A 22,174-nucleotide genomic window follows, 5' to 3' on the forward strand; every position below is an offset into this window, starting at 1 on the left:
CGTCACATGACAAGTAAGGTGACAAGATGGCTTTTCAGGGTTAGGTCTGTGCCATCCAGATGGCCGCAAGTCTCCGCCAAATACTCTCTGCCAAAATCATCTACAAAGCTTTTGTCTCTGTCGGTTCAGTTTTGATTCAGCTGTTTGGCATCAGTCGAGTGCGGGACTGCTTCAGATCAGATATTACAGCGGTGGAATTTGCGCTGATCGATGACGCTGTCGCTCTCTTCATTTTGATCTATACTTCTCTCAACAATCAACTCTCTCTCTCTCTCGCTCTCTTACTTCTTGGTATACAATAGAGAGATCGTGTCTTTGATTTTCCCTTTTTTGAATGAATCCGAACTTTGCAATGTCAATGTCAAATCTTCAGAATCCCGGAATGCTCGCGCGCGGGTTCGGCGGCGGAGCTGGGTTCCCTATGGTCGGCGCCCACAACGCGCACATGGGCGCCTTCACACAGCAGCTGCCGCTTCCGCAGCTATCGACGCATCAGCAGGTTTCTTTACAGCAGCAGCAGCAGCAGCAGCAGCAACAACAACAACAACAACAGCAGCAGCAAGGCCAGGCCGGTGTGCATACGCCGCAGATGGCGCATCAGTCGACACATGGAGGACTGCAGCCGAGCTTGCAGGGCGCGATGGCGAGTCCGCAGGTGCAGTCTTTGGCGGGGACGTTGATCAGAGAGGTGTGGAAGAGTAATTTTGAGCAGGAGATGCATGTGCTGCGGGAGCTGGTTGAGCGGTATAACTATATCTCACTGGTGTGTTTCCTTCCATTTCATTACTGCGCTCAAGTATAGTTGCTGACTAGATCAGGACTCGGAATTTCCTGGCATTATCGCGCGACCGATAGGCTCTTTCAAGACAACTACAGATTACCATTACCAGACACTGCGATGCAACGTCGATCTGCTGCACGTTGTTCAGCTCGGCATCACGTTTGCGGACGAGCATGGGAACCACCCCGAGGGTCTTCCAAGTACATGGCAGTTTAATTTCAAATTCAGTCTTCGGTTAGTAGTTCAAACGTTTTTCAGAGAGATGTTGGATGTGGACTAACTTGGACATAGGGAGGAAATGTACTCTGCTGATTCGATTGACGTAATGACAAAGTCAGGGATTGATTTCAAGAAGCACGAGGAGTTTGGGATCGAGCCGTTTGCGTTTGCGGAGCTGTTTATAAGTAGCGGATTAGTGCTCGACGACTCGGTGAGGTGGATCAGTTTCCACTCTGGGTACGATTTCGGGTATCTGATTTCGATGATGACGAGCACGCCGCTGCCGGAAGAAGAAGACACATTTTTGGATCTGGTGCGGTTGTTCTTCCCCAGTCTTTACGACGTCAAGTATATGCTGCGAAGCGCGACGTCAAAGAGCGTCAAGGGCGGTCTGCAGGAGCTGGCGGACGAGCTGCGGGTGCCGCGGATCGGACCCGCGCACCAGGCCGGAAGCGAGGCGTTGCTGACGAACTCGTGCTTCTTTGAGCTGCTCAAGTACACATCAGAAGCGTCGGAGGAGTCGTATGCGAACCAGATCTGGGGCTTGGTGGCTTGATCGGTGGGTCTGGACGCGGGCGCTGTTGCTGGATGGTAGATGTTGGTCATGATTTGCAGGATAGGTGCATCTGATTTCTGATTTTGTAGTGTACAATTAGCGTCAATTGATTATATGTTATGTTATAAGAAGCAGTTTAGTAGAAGTGGATGTGTGACTCAATAATCACAACTCACACATCTGTGACCCAGCACATCAAGAAGCAAAAGGATTCAGGGACACTCGACCACAGCGCGGATCGTCTAGTTCGGGTTTGCTTGTTTGAACAGCATCTTTGTTGTGTTGTTTGTTTGTCTGATTTGGATTTATTGTTGGTTGTGTTTTCGTTTTCTCTGGTCACCGAGGGCTGCTGTGCTGTGCTCGTTGTTCTTTTGTCGGTAGCTGCTTCGGGCCACGATTCACGATTCGGGCGAGTTAGTCGTTGTCCTGCGTTGGATATACATCGAGAAGATTTACTGCGATCTGGATCTTTGAGCGGACGTTGTTTTCTTTAGCTACTGATATATACTGCCTCCAGAAAGAGAAGGGAAGGAAAAGCTCAACGGATTGAATCGAAAGATGGACAAGAGAAACCAAAGCCCCGGCGCAGGCAATTTCCAGCGACCAGGCGGCCACGAACAACCGCGTCAGTCGTCGCCCAACTTTGGAGGCTGGCAGTCGCTGGACTGGGTCGTCGGGTTGAAGGTCAAGATCACGACGGCGCTCGACGACGTGATTGTGGGATCGGTGTACACGTACTGCAGCCAGACAAACACGCTGGCGCTGATAGAGGACGAGATTCCGAATCCGTCAAAGCCGGAGCTGAAGAATTTGCGGATCGTTAAGACGTCGTTTATTAGGGATATCGCGGTCGTGGGCAGGAAGACGGAGGATAAGGCGGTCGCGGATCAGTTGCTGCAGCAGCAGAGTAACGGGCGGGCAGCGGGCGGACCGTTTGCAAAGGTGCAGCCTGCGATCGGACCGGTGCAGATTGAGGGTGTTGTGCAAAAGATGAAGAGCGCGACGAGGTCGGCGGGACAGTCGTTGGCGCAGAGGAATGTTGCTGTCACTGCGGAGGCGCAAGAGCTATTTGACTCGCTTTCAAAGACGTATGTTTCCTGTTTTCTCTTCTGGTGGATTGGGGGAGATGTGAGGGATGGAGGGGATGAGGCGTGGATATGTACTGACTATGGTTTAGACTGCCGATCCGGTGGGTGAATAAATCGATCCTCGTGCTGGACGAGGTGATGATTGATCCGCCGTACACGCCCGACTCATGCCACGCCGAGACCGACTCGCCGGCGCTCGCGAGAATAAAGATAGTTGTAAGTACCCTCACCGTATCAGTCTGTTTTTACAATGGAGATCTAACAGGAGAACAGGTCGAAGGAGAAAGAAAAAGACAGGACGCCCAGCGCAGGGCAAAGGCAGCGAGCAATGCGCCGCCAGAGGGAGAGCGCAAGGGAGGATAGCTTTGATGTTGCATGAGGATATATGTAGCAAGATGTATGTAAAACATTAAACAAAATGAAAATCTAGCAAGAACTGGCTGCGTAGTTGTAGAAGTAGGCGGATATCGATGAGATGGTCCAGGGATGGGTGCGGCTCGAGGAGGTTGGATTTTGTGATTTCTGGTCTTTGATGGTCAACGATCTGCGATTATATCTCTTCAAAAGATGGTGAGTCCTCTTCTAACTAAATAGTAGAATATAAGAATATCATTAGACTGATCCATCAATGCACCAGAGCGACGACGACGACGAACTGCGCAAGTTCCTACCCTCCGGGTTCGGCAAGCAGACCGCGGCACCCCACGACTTTGAGTCGCGGTACGAAAAGTGCTTGCGCGCAGACTATAAAGCGCGGCAGGAGAAGAAGAAGCAGGAGGATGCGGAGGATAGTGATGACGATGATGATGATAGTGATGATGATGAGTTGGAGGAGTTGCCTATATCTCATGAACTGCTGTTGAAGGAGCATACAAAGGTATGATCTTGACTCTTGAGATGTTCACTTTTGCTGATTACAGGTGCTTAATACTGACAGATATCATAGACAATATCAGCTCTCGACATCGACCCCGCAGGTGTCCGTCTCGCGAGCGGAGGCTACGACTTTGACCTCGATCTCTGGGACTTCAACGGCATGAACCCAGCCTTTCAGAAACCGTTCCGCACGCTCGAGCCCGTGGAGTCGCATCTGATTCGGGACCTGCAGTTCTCGCGCACCGGGGATTATCTGCTCGTCGTCCCGAGCGCGAGTCAGGCGAAGGTCTATACGAGGGATGGTGTGGAGGTGTATGTATACCTTTCTATTGTTGGTGCTCCTGTGGATCTGCGCTAATGATTTCTAGATCCGAGTTTGTGCGTGGTGATATGTATATTCGTGATATGAACAACACCTCTGGACACATCGCCGAACTGACCTGCGGCCGATGGCATCCCACCGACACGACCACCTTCGCGACCTCCTCACTCGACTCGACCGTGCGCATCTGGGACATGAACGTCAAGCGCTCGCAGACGCACGTCATAATCCTCAAGCCCAAATCCGTCAAGCACGCGAAACCGCACATCTCTGCAATCTCCTGGAAAGCTGATGACGGGAAATACATCGCGGCCGCGGCGAACGACGGGAGTATCAGCTACTGGAGCGCGAACGGGCCGTATAGCCGGCCCGTGGCGTCGATCGCGGAGGCGCATGAACCAGGGTCGTGGACGTCGGGGCTCGAGTACGCGAGTGATGGGACGACGATCGTGAGTCGGGGCGGGGACGGCACGGTTAAGTTGTGGGATACGCGGAGTTTCAAGAAGCCGGTGCTGAGCCGGGGTGGGCTTGCGAATCTTGTGCCGGAGACGGGAGTTGGGTTTAGTCCTGACGAGCGGTACATTATCACGGGGACGTCGACGACGCCGGAGAGTCCGGTGGGTAAACTTCATATCCTCGACCGGTCTGATCTGAGCACTGTGACTGCGCTCGGGTTCTCAGACGAGCCGTCGTCGGTCGTGAAGGCGGTGTGGCACCCGCGACTAAACCAGATCGTAGTCGGCACGTCGACAGGCGCGATGCACGTCCTGTTTTCACGGGAAAAGTCTACGAAGGGCGCGAAGCTCGTGCTCGAGAAGGCGCCGAAGGTGCGGCACGTCGACGACGACGTGACTGCGGACATCGATCTGGTCGCGGCGTCGACTTCTATGTCTGGAGGAGGAGGAGGGCAGCAGAGAAAGAAGAAGAGCAATGCGGAGGCGATGAAGCCGGAGATTCCGCTGGGGAGGAAGATGCATGGCGAGATGGGGGTTATTGGGGAGTTTGAGGATGAGGAGGAGAAGATGAACAAAAGGCGGCGGTATCTGTAGTGTACGATATATATGTAGTAACAATCTACTCTTTAACTGTATTTCTAAACAACTCTGCTATCTGTTTGCTTGTTATTCTCGATAAGCTGCTGCTGTTTGGAAGCTGAGGAAGTTCGATGCGGTGACGTCACCGCCTGAAGATCGTTTGATATCGCCTTGTGAGCAGATCATCAATGCCTCGACTGCGATATTCCTCTGCAATTCCTCTGTTTCCCTTCTTCTTCTTCTTCTGAATACAGGTCGTCAAGACAATTACAGATGCGCATCAACGACAGGCTGCTCCTCTTCTACCTCGTCTCCTCCGCCGCCGTGGCAATCGCCATCGCGCTCACGGTGACCTCGATCGCCACCCCCCACTGGCTGACTTCGGTCTCCTACCCTGAAGATGAAGACGGGAACCCGGTCCGGATCACCTACGGTCTACATCAGAAGTGCTCATCGTAAGCGTCCCTACACAGTACGTTTATATCCAGATCATGCTAACAACATCTACGCAGCGTCACCGGCCAATGCGTCCGTTTCCCAGATCAAGAGTGCGCGCACGGCGACCGCCAGTTCTGCACTAGCTGGCGCACCGCCTCGTTCATGATGTGGATGTCACTCGTCCTCCTCGGCCCGGTCGTGGTCTCGTACGTGACGCTGATCTTCTCGACCCGCCAGAAACGCGAGACGGGATGGAAACTCATCGGCCTGCTCCTGATCTGCACCGTCGTCGTGCAGGTCGTCGCCATGGCTTCCGTCGTCTACATGCTCGGCCACGACGACAACCTGCGCGACCGCAGCTGGCAGCTCGGTCCGTCGTGGGCGGCCGCGACGTTGTCGTGGATCGTCGTGTTTGCCACGTTTGTCGCGACCGTCGTGGTGGGGGTCAAGACCGTGCCGGAGTATTCCGCGATCCCGCTGTATATGGCCGAGTTGGGCAGGAGGCCGCAGTCCAGTCGGCGGTCGTCGGTGTCTAGCAATTGGCTCATGTGAGGCGCAGGTGGTGAGAGGCAAGAGATCTGGGATCTCGAATTATGATGCAATGACGGGAATCTCTCATTTGGTCGGTGGGTTGGTTGGCGTTGGGCTAGCACGTACATTTTATCGAGATAATATACATTCAAAGCAGTGGGGCTTTGAGATAGTTGTCATGTAATAGAGACTCAATATACAGTAACCCACTCACCGTCTAGCTCGCTTATGCTGGCGACTCTCAGTAGATAAATCCTCCTCGTCAAATTCGAAACCGTACGATCCCCGGCTTATCCCCTGCGTCTGCTTGATCACGACCTCATCCGCCGCCGCAGACGACTCGCGCTCAAGCAACGCACGATCCTCTGCGCTCTTGATCTTGTCCGAGACCTGCTTGGTAGGCGGGAATGTAGGTAAAAGCCCCGGATCGAGCGCGAGCGGGCGTTCGCGGAAATACTCATGCTCGAGCGCTTCGCGGGCGGTGATGCGTTTCTCGGGGTCGTACACCAAAAGCTCGTTGACAAAGTCGATCGTGGCGGAAGATTGGCCCTTGAGCGCGCTGTTGAGCGAGTTCGGTCGTAAGCTCGTGAGTCTGAACATGCGCGCGAGAGGGAGTGCGCGGAAACCAGGCCAGATGCGGTCGTTGGGCGGGCCGAGTAGGGCGATTATCTTGTCGACTTGTTCGCGCTCGGTCGAGCCGGGGAGGAGGGGCGCGCGGAGGATCAGTTCGCCCATTATGCAGCCGGCGGACCAGAGGTCGACGGCGGAGGTGTATGATTTTGCGCCGAAGAGGAGTTCGGGGAGCGGTACCAGATTGTGACGACGGCGGGGGTGAGTGGGCGGTCGATGAAGGAGCGGGCGAGGCCAAAGTCGGCTGGGCGTGTTAGCTGTTATGCAAGGTAAGAGCGATAGAGAGTTGTGTACCGATTTTCAAGATCCCGGAGGAGGTTAGGAGGAGATTTGACATTTTAATGTCGCGGTGGATTATATCTTGGGAGTGGATGTATTCGAGTCCTTCCAGTAATTGCTTCATTATGCATTTGACTGCGGACAGTTAGTACCGTCAATTCAAAATACAGAAAAGAGCACTACTGACCTTCGCTGACGGTGAACTTTGCTCCCGAGTAGTCAATCAAATCCGCAAGATCCTGAACCCCAACTTAGCAACTCATCCACAGCAATCAATCAAAGCAAGACTTTTAAACACATACATGCTGAGCAAACTCCATCACCATATAAATCTCATCCAACTGCCTATCCGCGACCGCGACATCGAGCACGCCGATGATATTCTGATGCCGCAGCGACTTTAGCAGCGAGATCTCCCGGAGCGCGGTGTTGGGTATGCCGTCGCGCTTGCCGTCGGCGAAGATGCGGACTGCTTTGAGCGCGACTATCGACTTTGTTCGGCGGTCTACTGCGCGACTGGAGAATGAGAGTTAGAGAGGGGAGGGGGGAGGGAGGTGGGGGAGGATGCGTACTGGACGACGCCGTAAGCTGTAGGAGAGGTTAGAGAGCAGCGCAGAGCAGAGAGTAGAAAGATCACGTACTTCCTTCGCCGAGTTGGTTCAGTTTCTGGAAGTTTTTGATTGATGTACACGATCCTTAGAGCAAGAAATAGTCAGCAAAGTAGTCTTCAGCTCGAGATGGTTGAATATCAGAAATACCTAGAAATCCCTTGTAATCAGCCTTGTCGATCGGCTGCTTCGAGATCGTGAGCATATCAGCGGGCATCGCTGCCTCCACCCTCGCAGTCGCTATTACTTTACAGTAACTAAACAATAAGAGAATATATGATTCTATTGTTTATAATGATTTTATAATGTATGATGTTTATAGGAATACGAACACGGGCCCTTACCCAACGCCGTCGTCCGAGAACACGAATACGAGCCGAGTCAGAAGAAGAGCTCGAACTCGGTCTGAGGGTCCGACGCCCGACTTCTTCGTTGTTTCTGTTCTTGTTTCTTGTTTCTTGTTTCTTGTTGCGTATATCTGCTGTATCTGCTGGTTCTTGCTATTGTCTGAACCGAACTGCTGCAATAGCTGATAGTTGAACATGGCCTCCGACACTACCGCCTCAGAACCTCTCCTCGCTGCCTCCACCGACGCAGCTTCCTCTCCCAAGCCCGAGCTGAACCCCAAGACCACGCATGTCGAATTCAGCGGCGTGCCAGGCGCGCTCGGGATCTCGATCGGTCTCCCGATCCTGATCTACGTGCTGTACTATGCAATTGAGGGCCCGGAGAAGTTCGAGAGCCTCCGCAACGTGTTTGACGTCGAGGCGTTGGCGGCTTATCTGGCCTGGTTCTTTGGGCTCGTGGTCTTGTTTTACATCGTGCCTGGACCGGTGCTCGAGGGTACTGTGTTGCGGGATGGCACTACGCTCATGTACAAGATGAATGGTGATTCTCAGCTCTGTTTTCTATGTTGTTCTTCAGGGCTGTACTAACACTACTCCAGGCCTCAACTGCTACCTTGTTGTTATCGCCGTGCTTATCGCCCGCGGATTCATCACCCGCGGCGACCTTCCCGAATTCGTCTTCATCGCTGAGCACCTGCTCGGCCTCATCACCGCCTCGATCGGCTGCTCGTTCGTCCTCGCGTTCTTTGTCTACTTCAAGTCCTTCCAGAAACCAGGCAAGACCATTCTCGCGTACGGCGGCAACACAGGCAAGCCGATCTTTGACTGGTTCATCGGCCGCGAACTGAACCCCCGGCTCGGGATGTTTGACATCAAGTTCTTTTGCGAGCTCCGGCCCGGTCTTTTCCTCTGGACCATCATCAACGCGGCCATGGCGCACGCGCAGTGGAAACGCTTCGGCTACATCTCCGACTCGATGGTGCTCCTCAACCTGTTCCAATTCATCTACGTCGTCGACTCGGCCGTGCTCGAGCGCAAGAACCTCACGATGATCGACATCACCACCGACGGCTTCGGGTTCATGCTCGCGTTTGGCGATCTCGCGCTCGTCCCGTTCACGTACACGCTCCAGACCAGGTTCCTGGCCAAGACCCCTGTGAACTTGGGCGTCTATGGAACGCTCGGCGTGTTGGCTCTGAAGGTGCTGGGGTACTACATCTTCCGGTCGTCAAACTCGCAGAAGAACGCGTTCAAGCAGAACCACCCCTCTGCTGCTCGTAAGTCCTTTTTCTCTGTTTTATTGTATAATACGCAGCTAACATCTCTAGACCTAAAATTCATCAAGACCAAGACCGGAAGCAAGCTCCTGGCCGACGGCTGGTGGGGCACAGCCAGACACATCAACTACTTTGGCGACTGGCTGATGTCGATCTCGTGGTGTCTTCCCACGGGCTTCCACACCCCCGTCACGTATTTCTACTCGCTCTATTTCGCCATCCTGCTCATCCACCGCGAGACCCGCGACGAGGCAAAGTGCAGCGAGAAGTATGGCAAGGATTGGAAGGAGTATAAGAAGCAGGTGCGCTGGAAGATTGTGCCGTTTGTGTATTAGATGGGACGTGATGTTGGTACAGTAGAGTAGATATGTACAAGTAGTTTAATACAAAAATCTAGTCACTCGCTCTATGACTCAGTTTTCTGGTCTGATTTTGGCGGCCGTGGTTTTCGTGGTTGTTTCCGTCGCTTTTGATTCCGATCAAACAAATCGGCCGGAACCGGCTCAATCTCGACCTCGCGCTCAAACTCGACCGGCTCAAATAAGCTAATGTCGAATTTCTTACTCTCGCTATGCTGTTTATCCGGTACCCTGAGCACTTTCTCAAAATACCGCGGATGCAGCACGCCGTTGTCGCCGCTGGTGAGCACGACGCCGTTGTCGCTCTCGTAGAAATCAACACCATCCGCGAGAGCGTGCTTGAGGTCGATGTAAATCAGCACGTCGCTGGACGACCGCATGCCCGAGACGACGTCGGTGTCGTCCGGGAGACGTTGCGCGAGGTGGATGTGCTGGCGCGCGGCGACGGAGAGGCCGTGGCGGAGGATCGAGGGCAGCGCGCGGGCGTTTGTGCCGTGCACTGCGAACGCGACTTCGGAAGCGTCTGTGATTTCGCGCAGGGCGATTTGGATGTGTGGCATGGTGTGGCCCTGGTTTGCGCGGACGAACCAGTGCTGCGGGTCGTCGTGGGCTGCTGCGTCGGTGGAGATCGGGGGGCCGCGGTAGTCGAGCTTGAAGCGGGTTTTGTTGTCTGCTGCGACGATGGATTTCACGTCCGCAAGGGTCACCGTTGGGCCGAGCAGTTTTCGAGAGAGCAGGTCGTCGACGCGGACGTAGCCGTCGCTGCCGATCGGGAGGTTTTCGGCCACTGCCTTGTGTCGGAGCAGGGATACAAGTCGCCGCGAGGCCCTTGTCAAATTTGCGGAGCGGTCGGGGGTAGGTGCTGTGGCATTGTCTGTGATGGTGGGGGCGGAGTCGGTCATGTCTTTTGTAGGTGGTGTAGGTTTGGTGAATGGGATGAATTCTGGAGCTGTAGATGAAGACTCGGGAGGTCTGACAAAGTTACCCGCGATCTCGAACAGCACGCGCGAGAGCTCAGCGATTTCGGGCGTAGAATGCTCGTGCGCGAGACGAGTAGGAGGTGTCTGGAGCGTGAAATCAAACGACAGAGAAATGCGCTCGCGGTCGATATGCGCGTTCGAGACGAGAACCTGCACGCCGTCGTTCAGCTGCGGATATTGAACCGTCCTCTTCTCCCGCACCCGGTCCCGTTCCTCAATCGCTGGAAGAATCTTGAGCAGACTCTGCAGCAGTCTCTGGTCCGCGACCGAGTCGCGCCCGACGAATTTGAAATTAGGACTGCGCTGGATTCGGTCGACTGTCCGCGCGAGAAGCGAACTGTCTGAAGCACTTGATTTCACGAGGTCGACGAGCGAGACGTCGAGAGTCTTTGAGATCTGTCGGAGTCTGGCGTAGACTTCTGTGAGGGACATGCACTCGTTTGTAATTATTTGTTGCTGACGGGCAGAACATAAAAGAGTCAGAATCAACTGTCTGTCTCCATCGCCGCGGAAGTTTGAACTGGGAGAAACCCTAGTAGGGAATATTTCCGCATTGGGTAATTACATTTCCGGATACGGTCGTCTATTTCTATATGTTGCTATCTACAATATGTTTGTATATACATCAGGTCCTCATGATATGTCCAAAATACCACCCCACACAAAAATTAAGCCGTCCGTGGCTGCGCGTTTTGAATGGTTTCGCCAGATCCACAATCAGACGCTCGAGCTCTTCGTCTTTAGTATCCGTCAACTCGACGCTGGTTCTTAGCATCTCTGCGAGCTCATCGATCGTGTACTGTCTTCTCGTGATTCCCGATTGCTCCTGCAGCGGAAGCTTGTAGTCCGTCGCGGACTGCCATAGATTTTCCGTGAATGCTTCGCGCCAGGACTCGCGGCGCAGCAACGGGCGCCGCTGCCGGTTTCGTCGTTTTAGCAAGTGCGCTCTGGCCGGCATGCTTATGGCCATCTGCGGGGCTGCTCTGCGCCAATATTTGTTTGCGAAAGTGCCTCTTTTTATACACGAAAGGTCTCTTCCGGCTGCGGGCTCGTTCCGCGCAAGGAACAGGCGGTACGGAGCCTCGCTGTTGACGGCGCGCGACATGGCTCCGATGAGGTCACTTTCGGCGGTATAGGTGTTCTCAGGCAGACCGTATGCGGTCCTAAACTCCCGAGCCAGCGCGCGGAGTTTCTCGTTGATTTCCAACACCTGTCTTTTGCATTTCATGACGTTTTCTTTCTGCGCTCTGAGCGCGGGCGGCAGCGACTCGCTCGGGGGCAGGGGCGTGAACGAGTCTGGGTTATCCGAGGGCGAGGTGATGTTTGGATCGAACGCGGCCGCGGACCGGAAGAATTCGTCGACCAAGCGGTTGTATGTCTCGCTCATCGTCACGAGCTCGCTGACAGTTGCGCGGAGAGACTCGAGCGTGAAGTAAACAGACCAGTTCGGCGTCGATTCGGGAGGCATGCGACGTTTCGGGATCAAGGTGAGTTTTTTGTGCGGAGTGCGAGCTCGCATGTATGACTTTGGGAGCGAGTCGACGACGGGGTCGAAGTATGCTGTGATGACGAGGGTGCCGGTGTGGGGCTTGAGGAGTCCGCGCAGGGTTGGTAGGAAGGTCTTGAGTCGGGGGTAGAAGAGGTGCGCGACGCCGGAGAGACAGACGATGTCGTAGTACTCGGGGGGCGAGTTCAAGACCGACTGTGACAGCTCGCGGATGTAGCCATCGGGGTCGGGTTGGAGAAACTTGCGCGTGACGTGGACTGTATTGCGGATGTATTCCGGGTATTCTTTGAGCCACCTTTTAAACGCCATCGGTGGGTAGGGATGGGTGCCCCAGTGTTCAAGGTCGATCTCGAGAACACGGGTACGAGGCGTGAGACGAAGACTAAAGAGGCAGGACCCGAATCTTCTGCGCTCGTGGAGCGGATTAGTCACTTTTCTCCGAACAAGTCTGTCCTCGACGGAGGGTGGGCGGGAGTCTTCTTTGAAGACTTCATCGGTGTGGAAGGTGTCGAAGGAGTCTTCGGTGGAGTCGTCGGTGAGCGCGGCGGCAAAATTCACTTGCCTTCTGCACGGATGTGGCAGGAGCCGCCGGGAGATACGTGGCCGGAGGATCTGTGGCCGGAGTATCATCTGGCTCGATGGAGGATAGCTGTTCTGTCTTTTCTCTGATATTTAGAGATGAAGAGCAGGCGAAGGTGAGTTAAATGGCGAATGTTTGCGCGGATGTGCAGGGTGGAACCTTGTTGCTAGCAGTTTGGATTTATTTCGGTGTGTTGATGCTAGGGATTTATGATTTAAGAAGGATCTAAGATACATAAAAGAACTACTACAAAACACCCTTCGTACTCGGCACCTCGTTCTTGCCCGTCCGCGAGGTGGCTTCACGGATAGCGATAGCAAGGGCTTTGAACGCGCTCTCAGCGCGGTGGTGGTCGTTTTCGCCGCGGATGCAGTCGACGTGGATAGTAATGCCCGCGCCCTGGGCGAAACTGCGGAGGACATGAGGCACCATCTCAGTCGAGAGCTGGCCGAGTTTCTCGCGCTTGAGGCCGAGGTCGATGGTCGCGTATGGGCGGGAGGAGAGGTCGACGACGGCGCGGGAGAGGGCTTCGTCGAGAGGGGCGTATGCGTAGCCGAAGCGTTTGTAGCCGATGATGGGGCCGAGGGCTTTTTTGAGGGCGAGGCCGATTGCGATAGCGCAGTCTTCGGTGGTGTGGTGGTCGTCGACTAATAATATAGAGAGGTTAGGAGATGTAGAGAGAGGAGAGAGGAGGAGATGGGGGAAGGTACCGTGGAGGTCACCGTCGCAGAAGAGGTTGATGCTCCAGCCAGAGTGCTTAGCAAGGGCATGGAGCATGTGGTCGAAGAAGCCGACGCCGGTGTTTATGACGATTTCCTGGGACTGGGACTTTTGGGTGGCATGGTCTGTCTCGGGGGTGGGTTTGGAGGAGGAGGAGTCGAGGGGAGGGAGTTCGCCGCCGTCGAGGGAGAGCTGTACTCTGATTTTAGTCTCGTTTGTGTTGCGGACTATGGTAGCCCAGCGGGGAGTAGTCGAGGCCATGCTAGAATGGGAGGAGGAGGAGAGTAGATGGGGTGTAGATGGTGGAGTATTGAATGAGTATTGAATGAGTATTGAATGAGTATCAAGGTCAGTGAAGTCCGAGAGTTAAGGTTTTTAGGGTTTGGCGCAGATTTTTATTTAAGCAGCTTTCTTCCTCTTTTCCTTTTGTTTCTTCTATTACTCTTCTATGAAGAAGAAAGAAGAGATATAGCTGTTATAAGGTACGTATTTCACTATAAAGAACAGAAGATCCACAGCAAGATGATGATTATACGATTATGCATAGTTCACCTGAATTACAACATGTTGAACTCGTAGCCATCTAAGTCTTTCGCTCCTATCTGACTTGCGTGTGGATCTCATTACAAGAAGAGGGTACTATCAAGAACATTCTAACTCTTACTGATATAGTCTCTACTTGCAACTACAATAGAATAATAGACTCAATACACCATCATAGAACAGTAATCCTCATAGAAGCCGGCGGAAGACTGTAGCATAATCCAGAATTGTGACCCACTCACAGCTCTGTGATTCAACTTGTGAACCATAAATTTTCACGTCTTTTTTTATTTCTGCTGCTCGTCGACCGTCGAACCCCGTTGATCTTTGTTGTTTCCAGTTTCATATTTGACTCATCTTCAGACCATATTCTCTTCTTCTCTTCTTCTATTATATATAAGCTATCATGTCTGGTGCTGTTGGTATCGATATCGGCAACGCCAACACCGTTGTTGCTGTATGTCTCCTCTTCTACTCTCCTATCCTACTCAATGCTAACTATCATCAGGTCGCCCGCAATCGCGGTATTGATGTCATTGTCAATGAAGTCTCAAACAGATCTACACCGTATGTCCATTCTCATAATTATTTCTCTTCTATACAGATTATTAACATTCACAGGTCCCTCGTCGCGTTCGGCGCCAAAAACAGATTCATTGGCGAGGCCGCAAAGACTCAGGAAATCACAAACATCAAAAACACGCTTGGTTCCCTAAAACGCATCCTCGGCCGCTCAATCAACGACCCAGAGGTCGAGTACGAGAAGCGCTTCATCGCTGGCGAGCTCGTCGATGTCCACGGATCCGTCGGAGTCAAGGTCAACTACCTCGGCGAAAAGGCCACCTTTACCGCCACTCAGCTCGTCGCCATGTATCTCGGCAAGATCAAGCGCATAACCGAGAATGAGATCAAGGTGCCGGTGACTGACGTTGCCTTGGCTGTCCCGGGCTGGTACACCGACGTCCAGCGTCGCGCGCTCATCGACGCCAGCCATATCGCCGGCCTCAACCCTGTCCGTCTTGTGAACGAGACCACTGCGGCCGCCATCTCGTACGGTGTCTTCCGCACTTTTGCCGAGGGCCCGGCCAAGAACGTTGTGTTTGTCGACATTGGCCACTCTTCGTACAATGTGTCGATTGTGGCGTTCAAGCAGGGCGAGATGAAGGTTCTCTCGTCTGCGTACGACACGCACTTTGGTGGCCGCGACTTTGACTTTGCGCTCACGGAGCACTTTGCGGACGAGTTCAAGGAAAAGTACAAGATTGACGTGCGCGAGAACTTGAAGGGATACTCGCGGGTTGCTACCCAGACCGAGCGGTTGAAGAAGATTTTGTCTGCGAACGCGACTGCGCCGCTTAACATTGAGTCGGTGATGAACGACGTCGATGTCGCGTCTGTGTTGCAGCGACCCGAGCTCGAGGAGCTGGTGAAGCCGTTGCTGGCCCGACTTGTTGAGCCGTTGCAGAAGGCGATTGCAGAGTCGAAGCTGACGATTGCGGATATTGACTCGGTCGAGCTTATCGGTGGCTGCACCCGAGTTCCGTCGATCAAGGAGACGATTTCAAAGTTCTTTGGCAAGCCGCTCTCGTTCACGCTCAACCAGGACGAGGCTATTGCGCGGGGCTGCGCGTTTGTGTGCGCGAGCCACTCGCCTACGCTGCGCGTCCGTCCGTACAAGTTCGAGGACGTGAACCAGTACTCGGTCACGTTCCAGTGGGAGGCGGTTGCGGACGAGGACTTGAGTGAGTTGGAAGTTTTCCCGCGTGGAAACGCGATCCCGTCGACGAAGATCATCACGTTGTTCCGCGACAGCGACTTTGATATCGAGGCGCGGTACACGGACGCGAGCACGCTTCCGGGCGGGATTTCGCCGTGGGTCGGACGATGGACTGTGAAGGGCGCGAAGAAGAGCGAGAAGGGAGACGCGCCGGCGGTCAAGATCCGGCTGCGGACGGACCACTCTGGCCTTGTGACTGTTGACTCTGCGTACACTGCGGAGGAGGTCACGGTCGAGGAGCCGATTGAGGAGGAGGGCGAGGAGAAGAAGGAGGGCGAGGAGAAGAAGGAGGTGAAGACGAGGACGGTGAAGAAGTGGGTTAAGCGCGATACGTTGTCGATTGTGCATGCTACGACAGCGCTGGAGAGCGGGTTGAAGAACGAGTTTATCGAGCGCGAGAACCAGATGGTTGAGGACGATAAGCACGTTGCTGATACGGAAGACCGCAAGAACGCGTTGGAGGAGTACATCTACGACATGCGGGGCAAGATCGAGGACCGGTACGCGGACTTTGCGTCGGAGGAGGAGAAGAGCAAGTTGCGCGCGATGCTGGACGATGCGGAGGACTGGCTGTACGGAGACGGCGAGGACGCGACGAAGGCGCAGTACATTGCCAAGTTTGAGGAGTTGAACGCGGTGGGAGGGGTGATCAAGGGCCGGTACATGCAGGCTGAGAATGAGAAGAAGGAGGCGGAGCAGCGGAAGAAGGAGGAGGAGCAGAGAAAGAAGGATGAGGAGCAGCGGAAGAAGGAGGAGGAGGCGCGGGAGGCTGCTGCCGCTGCTGCGTTTGCTGCGTCGCAGAAGAAGGCGAGCGAGGAGGTGAAGGACGAGGAGATGCGGGATGTCGATTAGACGGTTGATATATAGTAAGAATAGTTATTGTTTCAATGAATCTGCTGAAGGTGTAAGAATGCATGTGCGTACGGAGAGTCAGCGATTAGTAATAAGTTAAAATAAGTCAGGAGTATTAGAGTTTAATGAGAGTACGGAGACAGAAGTAGAAGTAGAACATAGGAAGAGAGAGAGAGTAGATATAACTAGTTGATATAGACTGCTGTTATAGTTACTGCTTATAACTGCTAATTATAACTACTACTACAACTGCTACAAATACAGAATAGGAGCAGGAATGCACTAACACAGACTCCAGCCGTGCAAGGCTACTCCCGTCCAAATTGAGGAAGAGCGAGGCGAGCACTTGGAGCTGTTTAGGGGCCCAGTACCCGAGCTGCTCTTCTTTCTTGCCCCAAACTGCTCTTTGTTTACTTTCTCTTTGTTTAAATGGTTCTCTTCTGCTCTTCTTCTTCTTCTTCTTCTTCTTCTTCTGTCTCTGTGCTGTTCTGCTGCTCTCTGTATATCTATCAACATGCTCGACGGAAACCCATGGCGTCCCCAGGACATCGCCTACTCCATCCTCGTGGGCTCCGTCTTCCTCGCTGCCCTCCTCGAGTGGTTCCTCTGGCTCGCCGCCTTCCTCTACTGTCTCTACATGGTCTTCCGCAAAGCTGAAAACAGATCCATCCGCGTCCTCGCCGTCCTCGTCTCCCTCGCCTTTGGCCTCCTCCGTCTCGTCTTCCTCCCCGTCATGGCCGTCACCGTCCCTCTCCCGAGACAGCTCACCGGATACATCCCTGACTCTTTTGTCGACCCCCTCCAGCTCTTTGCCTGTGTTGCTTTCTCTATTCTTCTCGGTGTCCCGTGGCTCTTGTGCATCTACCACCTCCTCCGCCACTCCATCGGCCCCAAGCAGAGGTTAGTCTCCCTCCATCCTCCATTCTCTAACAGCTCATTGACACCCCCCAGAATCAAAGAAGAACTCACCGCCGCAACCGCCCCAAAAGTAGTCGTTGTCATGCCCTGCTACCACGAAATCCCCGAGGTCCTCATGACCGCAATCAACTCCGCCTGCGACGCCGACTACCCCAAATCCTGTCTCCATCTCTACGTCTCCTTCGACGGCGCTGACATCGACGACCTCTACCTCTCCACCCTCTCCTCCCTCGGCATCGCCCTCCCCCTCAAAACCTACCCCGTCTCCATCGACCTCGTCTACCGCGGCGTCCGCATCACCGTCTCCCGCTTCGTCCACGGCGGCAAACGCCACTGCCAAAAGAAATCCTTCCGGCTCATCGACAAAATGTACTCCTCCTACCTCACCACCCGCGACGACCTCTTCATCCTCTTTATTGACTCCGACATCATCCTCGACAAGTTTTGCGTGCAAAACTTCATCTACGAAATGGAACTCAAGAACCGCGCCAAACCCGCTGAAGCTCGCGCGGCACCAATGCTCGCCATGACCGGCATCATCACCTGCACCGCCGAAAAGCGCTCGCTCTTAACTGTCCTCCAGGACATCGAGTACGTCCACGGCCAGCTTTACGAGCGCACCGTCGAGAGCGCATGCGGCTCCGTCACCTGTCTCCCCGGCGCGCTCACAATGCTGCGCTTCACCGCCTTTCGCAACATGGCAAAGTACTACTTTGCCGAATCCGCCGAGCACGCCGAGGATATTTTTGATTTTGGAAAAAGTCATCTTGGAGAGGATCGCTGGCTCACCCATCTCTTTATGCTCGGCGCGCGCAACCGCTTCCAGATCCAGCTTTGCACCGGCGCGTTCTGCAAAACCGAGGCGGTCATGACCTACCGCACTTTACTCAAGCAGCGCCGTCGCTGGTTTCTTGGATTTATCACAAACGAAGCCTGCATGCTCACCGACATCCGGCTCTGGAAAATGTACCCCCTTCTCTGCGTCGTGCGCATGATGCAAAACACGATCCGCACCACCGCCCTCGTTCTCTTCATCATGATCCTCTCCGTCGTCACCGGCACGCAAAAGTTCTCACAACTCCCCTACTCGATGATCATCGTCACCCTCACCCTCAACTGGGGCCTCATGGTCGTCGTCGGCTGGCGCCTGCATCGCTTCAAAGCATGGCTCTACCCGCTCATGTACGTCGTCAACCCGGCCCTGAACTGGTGCTATCTCGTCTACGGCATCTTCACCGCCGGCCAGCGCACCTGGGGCGGGCCGCGCGCAGATAAGGGTGGTGATGAGGAGGAGGGCTTGGCGGGCGAGTTTGTCGACAAGGACTTTGTCTACGAGCCGGTCAAGTTTGATCAGAATGGAAACGCCGTGCCTGTGAGCGATGATGTCAGTGGTGGTGAGCTTGTGCTTGCCCGCCGGAAACGGCTTACCGTCCAGCCTGACGATTCCGTCGTCGGCAAGTTTGTCGCTCCGGATGATGACGATCAGATTGCTAGCAGCAGCAGCAGCAGCAGCACGTCTACTTCCCTCGACTACCGCGACAAGCGTCAATTGCGCGCGTGGGAACACCCCGTGTCTGCCAGCATTTTCCACCACGAGTTCCGTCCTACGCCCTGGACCTCTGGCATCCCTAGTCCTGCATCCTCCTCGTTCGTCGACTCGGTGTACAACGTCGAGGATCTGTATAAGCAGCCGCGACGGCCTGAGAAAGCTAAGCGGCGGTTACTACCCTGGGAACCTCCCCGCACGGGCGAGGACGAGATTAATGAGAAAGCAGGGTTTGAGGAGGACGAGTACTCTGTCGCTTCGACCTCGTCGTCGGGGTCGGATGAGAGCCAGAGACCGTCGTTGAGAAGTCTGGTGTCTGTGTATGAGATCCAGCCGTCGTCCAGTCATGCGACTAATCTCGCTGCTACCAACACCTCCCGCCACTCGGTCTCGGTCATGCAGCAGAGCAACTCGCCACGTCTCCAGTCCTCATTCAGCACACACAGACGCGCAGCACCACCTCCACCCCCCTCTTCACGCGCCACTCCGCCTACATGCCCCCTCCCCCGCCACGTCCCGCCGCCGCCGCAGACAGCCCAGGCCGAAGCGGCAGTCCCGCGAGCGCGGGGTATAACGTTGATTGGCGGCGGACGATAATCGGGGTGCCGTCGCCGGTGACGCCGCGGTTTACGCCGAGCGAGAGACAGGCGAGGTGGTTGGATAGTCAGCGGCGGTTCTTTGGGATGGAGGATGGGGAGGGTGGGTTTGGGGGGGAGAGTAAGACGTGGCTGTGATTGATGAAAGATAAAGAGAAAAGAAAAGATATAAGAGTGTACGATATGTGGTTGTAGTGTTTATTTTTGTTTTTTTACCATTTGTTAGAAGTTTATTTGACGATGTTATTTTCTTTCTTTCTTTACAATATCCGTTTGACATTTGATTTTTCTGCTAGAGTTAGTATACCCTATAATCCAATTCCTTTTTATTTCCAAATCCGAGAAATATCAGAGATTAAGCAAGTTAACTCGATGCTGTAGATGTAGGTTTCTTGACTTGAAATATATGAATTTGTGTGGCTTTGTGTAATTTGCTCGTTCTCTGATACGAATGGAAATTACCAATTAGGGTAAGAAAGCGATAGCTGACATTTTCTGCACTCTACAGTTTACATCGTTTATACCGACGAGTGATTGATTATGCATACTCCAGGCTTTTAAAATTACGTATTTTGTATTTCTCTAGTTGAATAGTGTGAGATGGGAGGATAGATAGATAAGAGAGGGGGAGGAAGTTGTGGTGTATGAGTGTAGATCTGTAGATCTTCTGCTTGACTTTTTGAGTGTCTTCGCTGATTTTTCCCTTTCTACCTTTTTTTCCTCCTGTTTTCTTCTTTTTTAACTGACGATAGCGAAGGGGTAGTATAATTTCTGGCTGGATTGTAGCTGGATATTGTATCAACTCAACTTTTATCTGTAAACTACTGCTACCTCGACATGCTGAGAATTGGAATTATTCAAAATTACTAAAGATTTTTGATTCTTGCTAATAGCCGATCTCGATGACTTGGAAACAGTGGAGTTGATAGATGATGCGATTTTACTTCTTTGCAGTGGTGCTCACTACTTGTGTTTGTGATGATGAATAATCTGGATGTAAGAGCATGAGTAGGAGTAGGAGTGAGAGAAAGAGTAGGTAGGAGCATGAATAATGGTTATATTCGAAAAGAACAGATATCTATCTGTACGCACTGTATTAAAAATAGAAAATAGAAAACATAGAGGAATATGTACAAAGAAGGGGGAGTTATAACAAAAAGCGCTTTGCTTGTAATCAATCAAAGTCAGTCTAAAGCCGTCACATTATATCTGACTCGAGTCGTGTACTGTATTTGCAGGGAGGAGCAGAGTTACTTGCTGATATCAGACGGCTGATGCGAAAGCGCCTTCTTCCAGCTTTCTTCCTCGTAGATATGCTTGTGCGCGGTATCTTTTTTCTCCGCAGGGCTTTCGAGCATCGAGAGACCTGCCGAGCCGACGATTAGGAGGAGTGTGAAGCCTTGTGCGTACATTCTGCTTCTGTTAGTAAGAGGTATTAAGAGAGAGAGGGGGAGAGGGAGGGAGGGTACCTTGCTTGGACGACTTTCTGGGTGGTGGTCATGATTTTGTCGCGGGAGACGGCGTAGCCTGCGGCACCGAGAGAGCCAAGCCAGACGGCGAGGAAAGCTATTGGCAAGTCAGCATGGACTACAGAAACAAGTCAAGAAACGAGGAAATACACACCCTTGAATCTGTTTTCGTTCAAGTACGTCAAAGCCTTATCAGTAACCGTCGGCGGCAACTCGACCTTCTCCCTCTCATCAAGCGAGATTCCTTCTTTCTTATCCTTCCCGTCAAGCATATCATTGATCTTCAACGAAATCATGCGCTCGTACTTGAGCGAGTAGATCTCGGTCGTAGTTACGAACCCCATCATGAACGAGCCGAGCATCATGAACGAGCGCGCGGAGGCGTTGCGCTGCGCGGCAGCAGGGAAGCGCGTGACGAGGTACTTGTTGATCGCGATTCCGACCGAGCCGGTCGCGATGCCGGCGGGGAGGGCGCGCTTGAGGACGTAGGGCCAGAGGCCGTCTTTGGACTTTTCGATCTCTTCGATGGTAGACATTGTGTGTGGAGTAGATGAAGGAGGGAGTGGGGAGGAGGAGAGGAGGAGGATGACGAGGTTGAAGAAGAGAATTGTGGACGAGAAGAGAGGCAGCCAGCCAATAGCACAGCCATCCGCCACCGCCACCGGCATCGCCACACCGGGAGTAGCCGGGATGTCTGCCTTCCTTTTATCTCTCTTCTATATTCATTAACAAACCAAGTTCTGATTAATCTCATCAGAAGCTACTCTAATTGTTTCTATATATTCCATGTTTAATTGAATAGAAGAGAAAGATAGGAGAGAAGAGTGAGTATGAATCCACCAGCCACGCGTGGCGCGCACCGCCAAAAAGCACCTGATTTCTACATCGCATCGCTATCGGAGAAGCGATTATTGCTCATTTCTTGTTCAATTCTGCTCAATTCTTGATTTAATCCCTATTCTACATTCAAAGAAACAGACAGACATTACACACACGATAATGAACAAATTACTTTAGTACAAGGAAGAGAAAAACAAAGCGAGGCTAGAAATCAATTGCGCAACGACGTCATTGTTTAAAACCCGGAACTGAGTTTAAAGTTTAAAAGTTTTTTGATATTTTCTCGTTCTCTCTTCTCTACTTACATCTACTTCTATCTACTTACATCTACTTATACACCTATATACACTCAATACACTCTTTACTAACAACAATCTACTAACAACTCATTCACAATAGGCAGCACACTTGTCAAATTCCACTCTGGTTAACCAACCATATCCTCAGTGAGCCGATGTTCGTGCTGATATCAACACATCCCCATCCTCACTTCTCCTCTCT

The 22,174-nt window shown here is 53.0% G+C and overlaps 12 protein-coding genes across 12 annotated transcripts; 7 read left to right on the forward strand and 5 right to left on the reverse strand.

Moving 5' to 3' along the window:
* Positions 1-640: 640 nt before the first annotated feature.
* BZA70DRAFT_235267 (ribonuclease H-like domain-containing protein) lies at positions 641-1,556 on the forward strand (the record flags this gene model as incomplete). The annotated part of the gene is made up of 3 exons (XM_064910333.1): positions 641-763; positions 819-1,015; positions 1,073-1,556. 3 exons carry the CDS (start codon positions 641-643, stop codon positions 1,554-1,556), a joined length of 804 nt encoding a protein of 267 aa, XP_064770427.1.
* A 558-nt stretch (positions 1,557-2,114) lies between these two features.
* Positions 2,115-3,007, forward strand: BZA70DRAFT_264772 (anticodon-binding domain-containing protein; the record flags this gene model as incomplete). Its single annotated transcript, XM_064910924.1, has 3 exons — positions 2,115-2,644; positions 2,734-2,860; positions 2,918-3,007. The coding sequence occupies 3 exons, from the start codon at positions 2,115-2,117 to the stop codon at positions 3,005-3,007; spliced, it is 747 nt and encodes a 248-aa protein (XP_064770428.1).
* A 265-nt stretch (positions 3,008-3,272) lies between these two features.
* Positions 3,273-4,891, forward strand: BZA70DRAFT_233582 (WD repeat-containing protein; the record flags this gene model as incomplete). The annotated part of the gene is made up of 3 exons (XM_064910266.1): positions 3,273-3,521; positions 3,591-3,832; positions 3,889-4,891. 3 exons carry the CDS (start codon positions 3,273-3,275, stop codon positions 4,889-4,891), a joined length of 1,494 nt encoding a protein of 497 aa, XP_064770429.1.
* A 129-nt stretch (positions 4,892-5,020) lies between these two features.
* Positions 5,021-5,961, forward strand: BZA70DRAFT_12141 (uncharacterized protein). The gene is made up of 2 exons (XM_064909505.1): positions 5,021-5,331; positions 5,389-5,961. Exons 1-2 carry the CDS (start codon positions 5,150-5,152, stop codon positions 5,864-5,866), a joined length of 660 nt encoding a protein of 219 aa, XP_064770430.1. The 5' UTR covers positions 5,021-5,149; the 3' UTR covers positions 5,867-5,961.
* Positions 5,962-6,055: 94 nt separating this feature from the next.
* Positions 6,056-7,828, reverse strand: BZA70DRAFT_308268 (kinase-like domain-containing protein; the record flags this gene model as incomplete). The annotated part of the gene is made up of 7 exons (XM_064914851.1): positions 7,513-7,828; positions 7,396-7,449; positions 7,327-7,342; positions 7,057-7,270; positions 6,942-6,993; positions 6,770-6,889; positions 6,056-6,732 (listed from the first exon to the last, which is right to left on the reverse strand). The coding sequence occupies exons 1-7, from the start codon at positions 7,577-7,579 to the stop codon at positions 6,056-6,058; spliced, it is 1,200 nt and encodes a 399-aa protein (XP_064770431.1). The 5' UTR covers positions 7,580-7,828.
* Positions 7,829-7,904: 76 nt separating this feature from the next.
* BZA70DRAFT_234871 (ergosterol biosynthesis ERG4/ERG24) lies at positions 7,905-9,321 on the forward strand (the record flags this gene model as incomplete). Its single annotated transcript, XM_064910318.1, has 3 exons — positions 7,905-8,250; positions 8,309-8,986; positions 9,038-9,321. 3 exons carry the CDS (start codon positions 7,905-7,907, stop codon positions 9,319-9,321), a joined length of 1,308 nt encoding a protein of 435 aa, XP_064770432.1.
* A 71-nt stretch (positions 9,322-9,392) lies between these two features.
* Positions 9,393-10,247, reverse strand: BZA70DRAFT_235607 (KptA family-domain-containing protein; the record flags this gene model as incomplete). The annotated part of the gene is made up of 1 exon (XM_064910345.1): positions 9,393-10,247. The coding sequence occupies one exon, from the start codon at positions 10,245-10,247 to the stop codon at positions 9,393-9,395; it is 855 nt and encodes a 284-aa protein (XP_064770433.1).
* A 606-nt stretch (positions 10,248-10,853) lies between these two features.
* BZA70DRAFT_12122 (uncharacterized protein) lies at positions 10,854-12,560 on the reverse strand. Its single transcript, XM_064909503.1, has one exon. It carries the CDS (start codon positions 12,460-12,462, stop codon positions 10,951-10,953), a length of 1,512 nt encoding a protein of 503 aa, XP_064770434.1. The 5' UTR covers positions 12,463-12,560; the 3' UTR covers positions 10,854-10,950.
* A 90-nt stretch (positions 12,561-12,650) lies between these two features.
* Positions 12,651-13,476, reverse strand: BZA70DRAFT_271183 (Imidazoleglycerol-phosphate dehydratase-domain-containing protein). Its single transcript, XM_064911438.1, has 2 exons — positions 13,123-13,476; positions 12,651-13,059 (listed from the first exon to the last, which is right to left on the reverse strand). The coding sequence occupies exons 1-2, from the start codon at positions 13,391-13,393 to the stop codon at positions 12,659-12,661; spliced, it is 672 nt and encodes a 223-aa protein (XP_064770435.1). The 5' UTR covers positions 13,394-13,476; the 3' UTR covers positions 12,651-12,658.
* Positions 13,477-14,081: 605 nt separating this feature from the next.
* Positions 14,082-16,430, forward strand: BZA70DRAFT_305745 (heat shock protein 70 family; the record flags this gene model as incomplete). Its single annotated transcript, XM_064914795.1, has 3 exons — positions 14,082-14,132; positions 14,184-14,242; positions 14,297-16,430. 3 exons carry the CDS (start codon positions 14,082-14,084, stop codon positions 16,302-16,304), a joined length of 2,118 nt encoding a protein of 705 aa, XP_064770436.1. The 3' UTR covers positions 16,305-16,430.
* Positions 16,431-16,691: 261 nt separating this feature from the next.
* Positions 16,692-19,513, forward strand: BZA70DRAFT_271190 (chitin synthase D). Its single transcript, XM_064911439.1, has 2 exons — positions 16,692-18,592; positions 18,651-19,513. The coding sequence occupies exons 1-2, from the start codon at positions 16,819-16,821 to the stop codon at positions 19,070-19,072; spliced, it is 2,196 nt and encodes a 731-aa protein (XP_064770437.1). The 5' UTR covers positions 16,692-16,818; the 3' UTR covers positions 19,073-19,513.
* Positions 19,514-20,412: 899 nt separating this feature from the next.
* BZA70DRAFT_271196 (uncharacterized protein) lies at positions 20,413-21,417 on the reverse strand. Its single transcript, XM_064911440.1, has 3 exons — positions 20,988-21,417; positions 20,834-20,930; positions 20,413-20,777 (listed from the first exon to the last, which is right to left on the reverse strand). Exons 1-3 carry the CDS (start codon positions 21,367-21,369, stop codon positions 20,615-20,617), a joined length of 642 nt encoding a protein of 213 aa, XP_064770438.1. The 5' UTR covers positions 21,370-21,417; the 3' UTR covers positions 20,413-20,614.
* Positions 21,418-22,174: the final 757 nt, after the last annotated feature.

Source organism: Myxozyma melibiosi (assembly GCF_037950935.1).
Source record: "Myxozyma melibiosi strain Phaff 52-87 chromosome Unknown BZA70scaffold_1, whole genome shotgun sequence".
In the NCBI taxonomy this organism is placed as follows: Eukaryota; Fungi; Ascomycota; class Lipomycetes; order Lipomycetales; family Lipomycetaceae; genus Myxozyma; species Myxozyma melibiosi.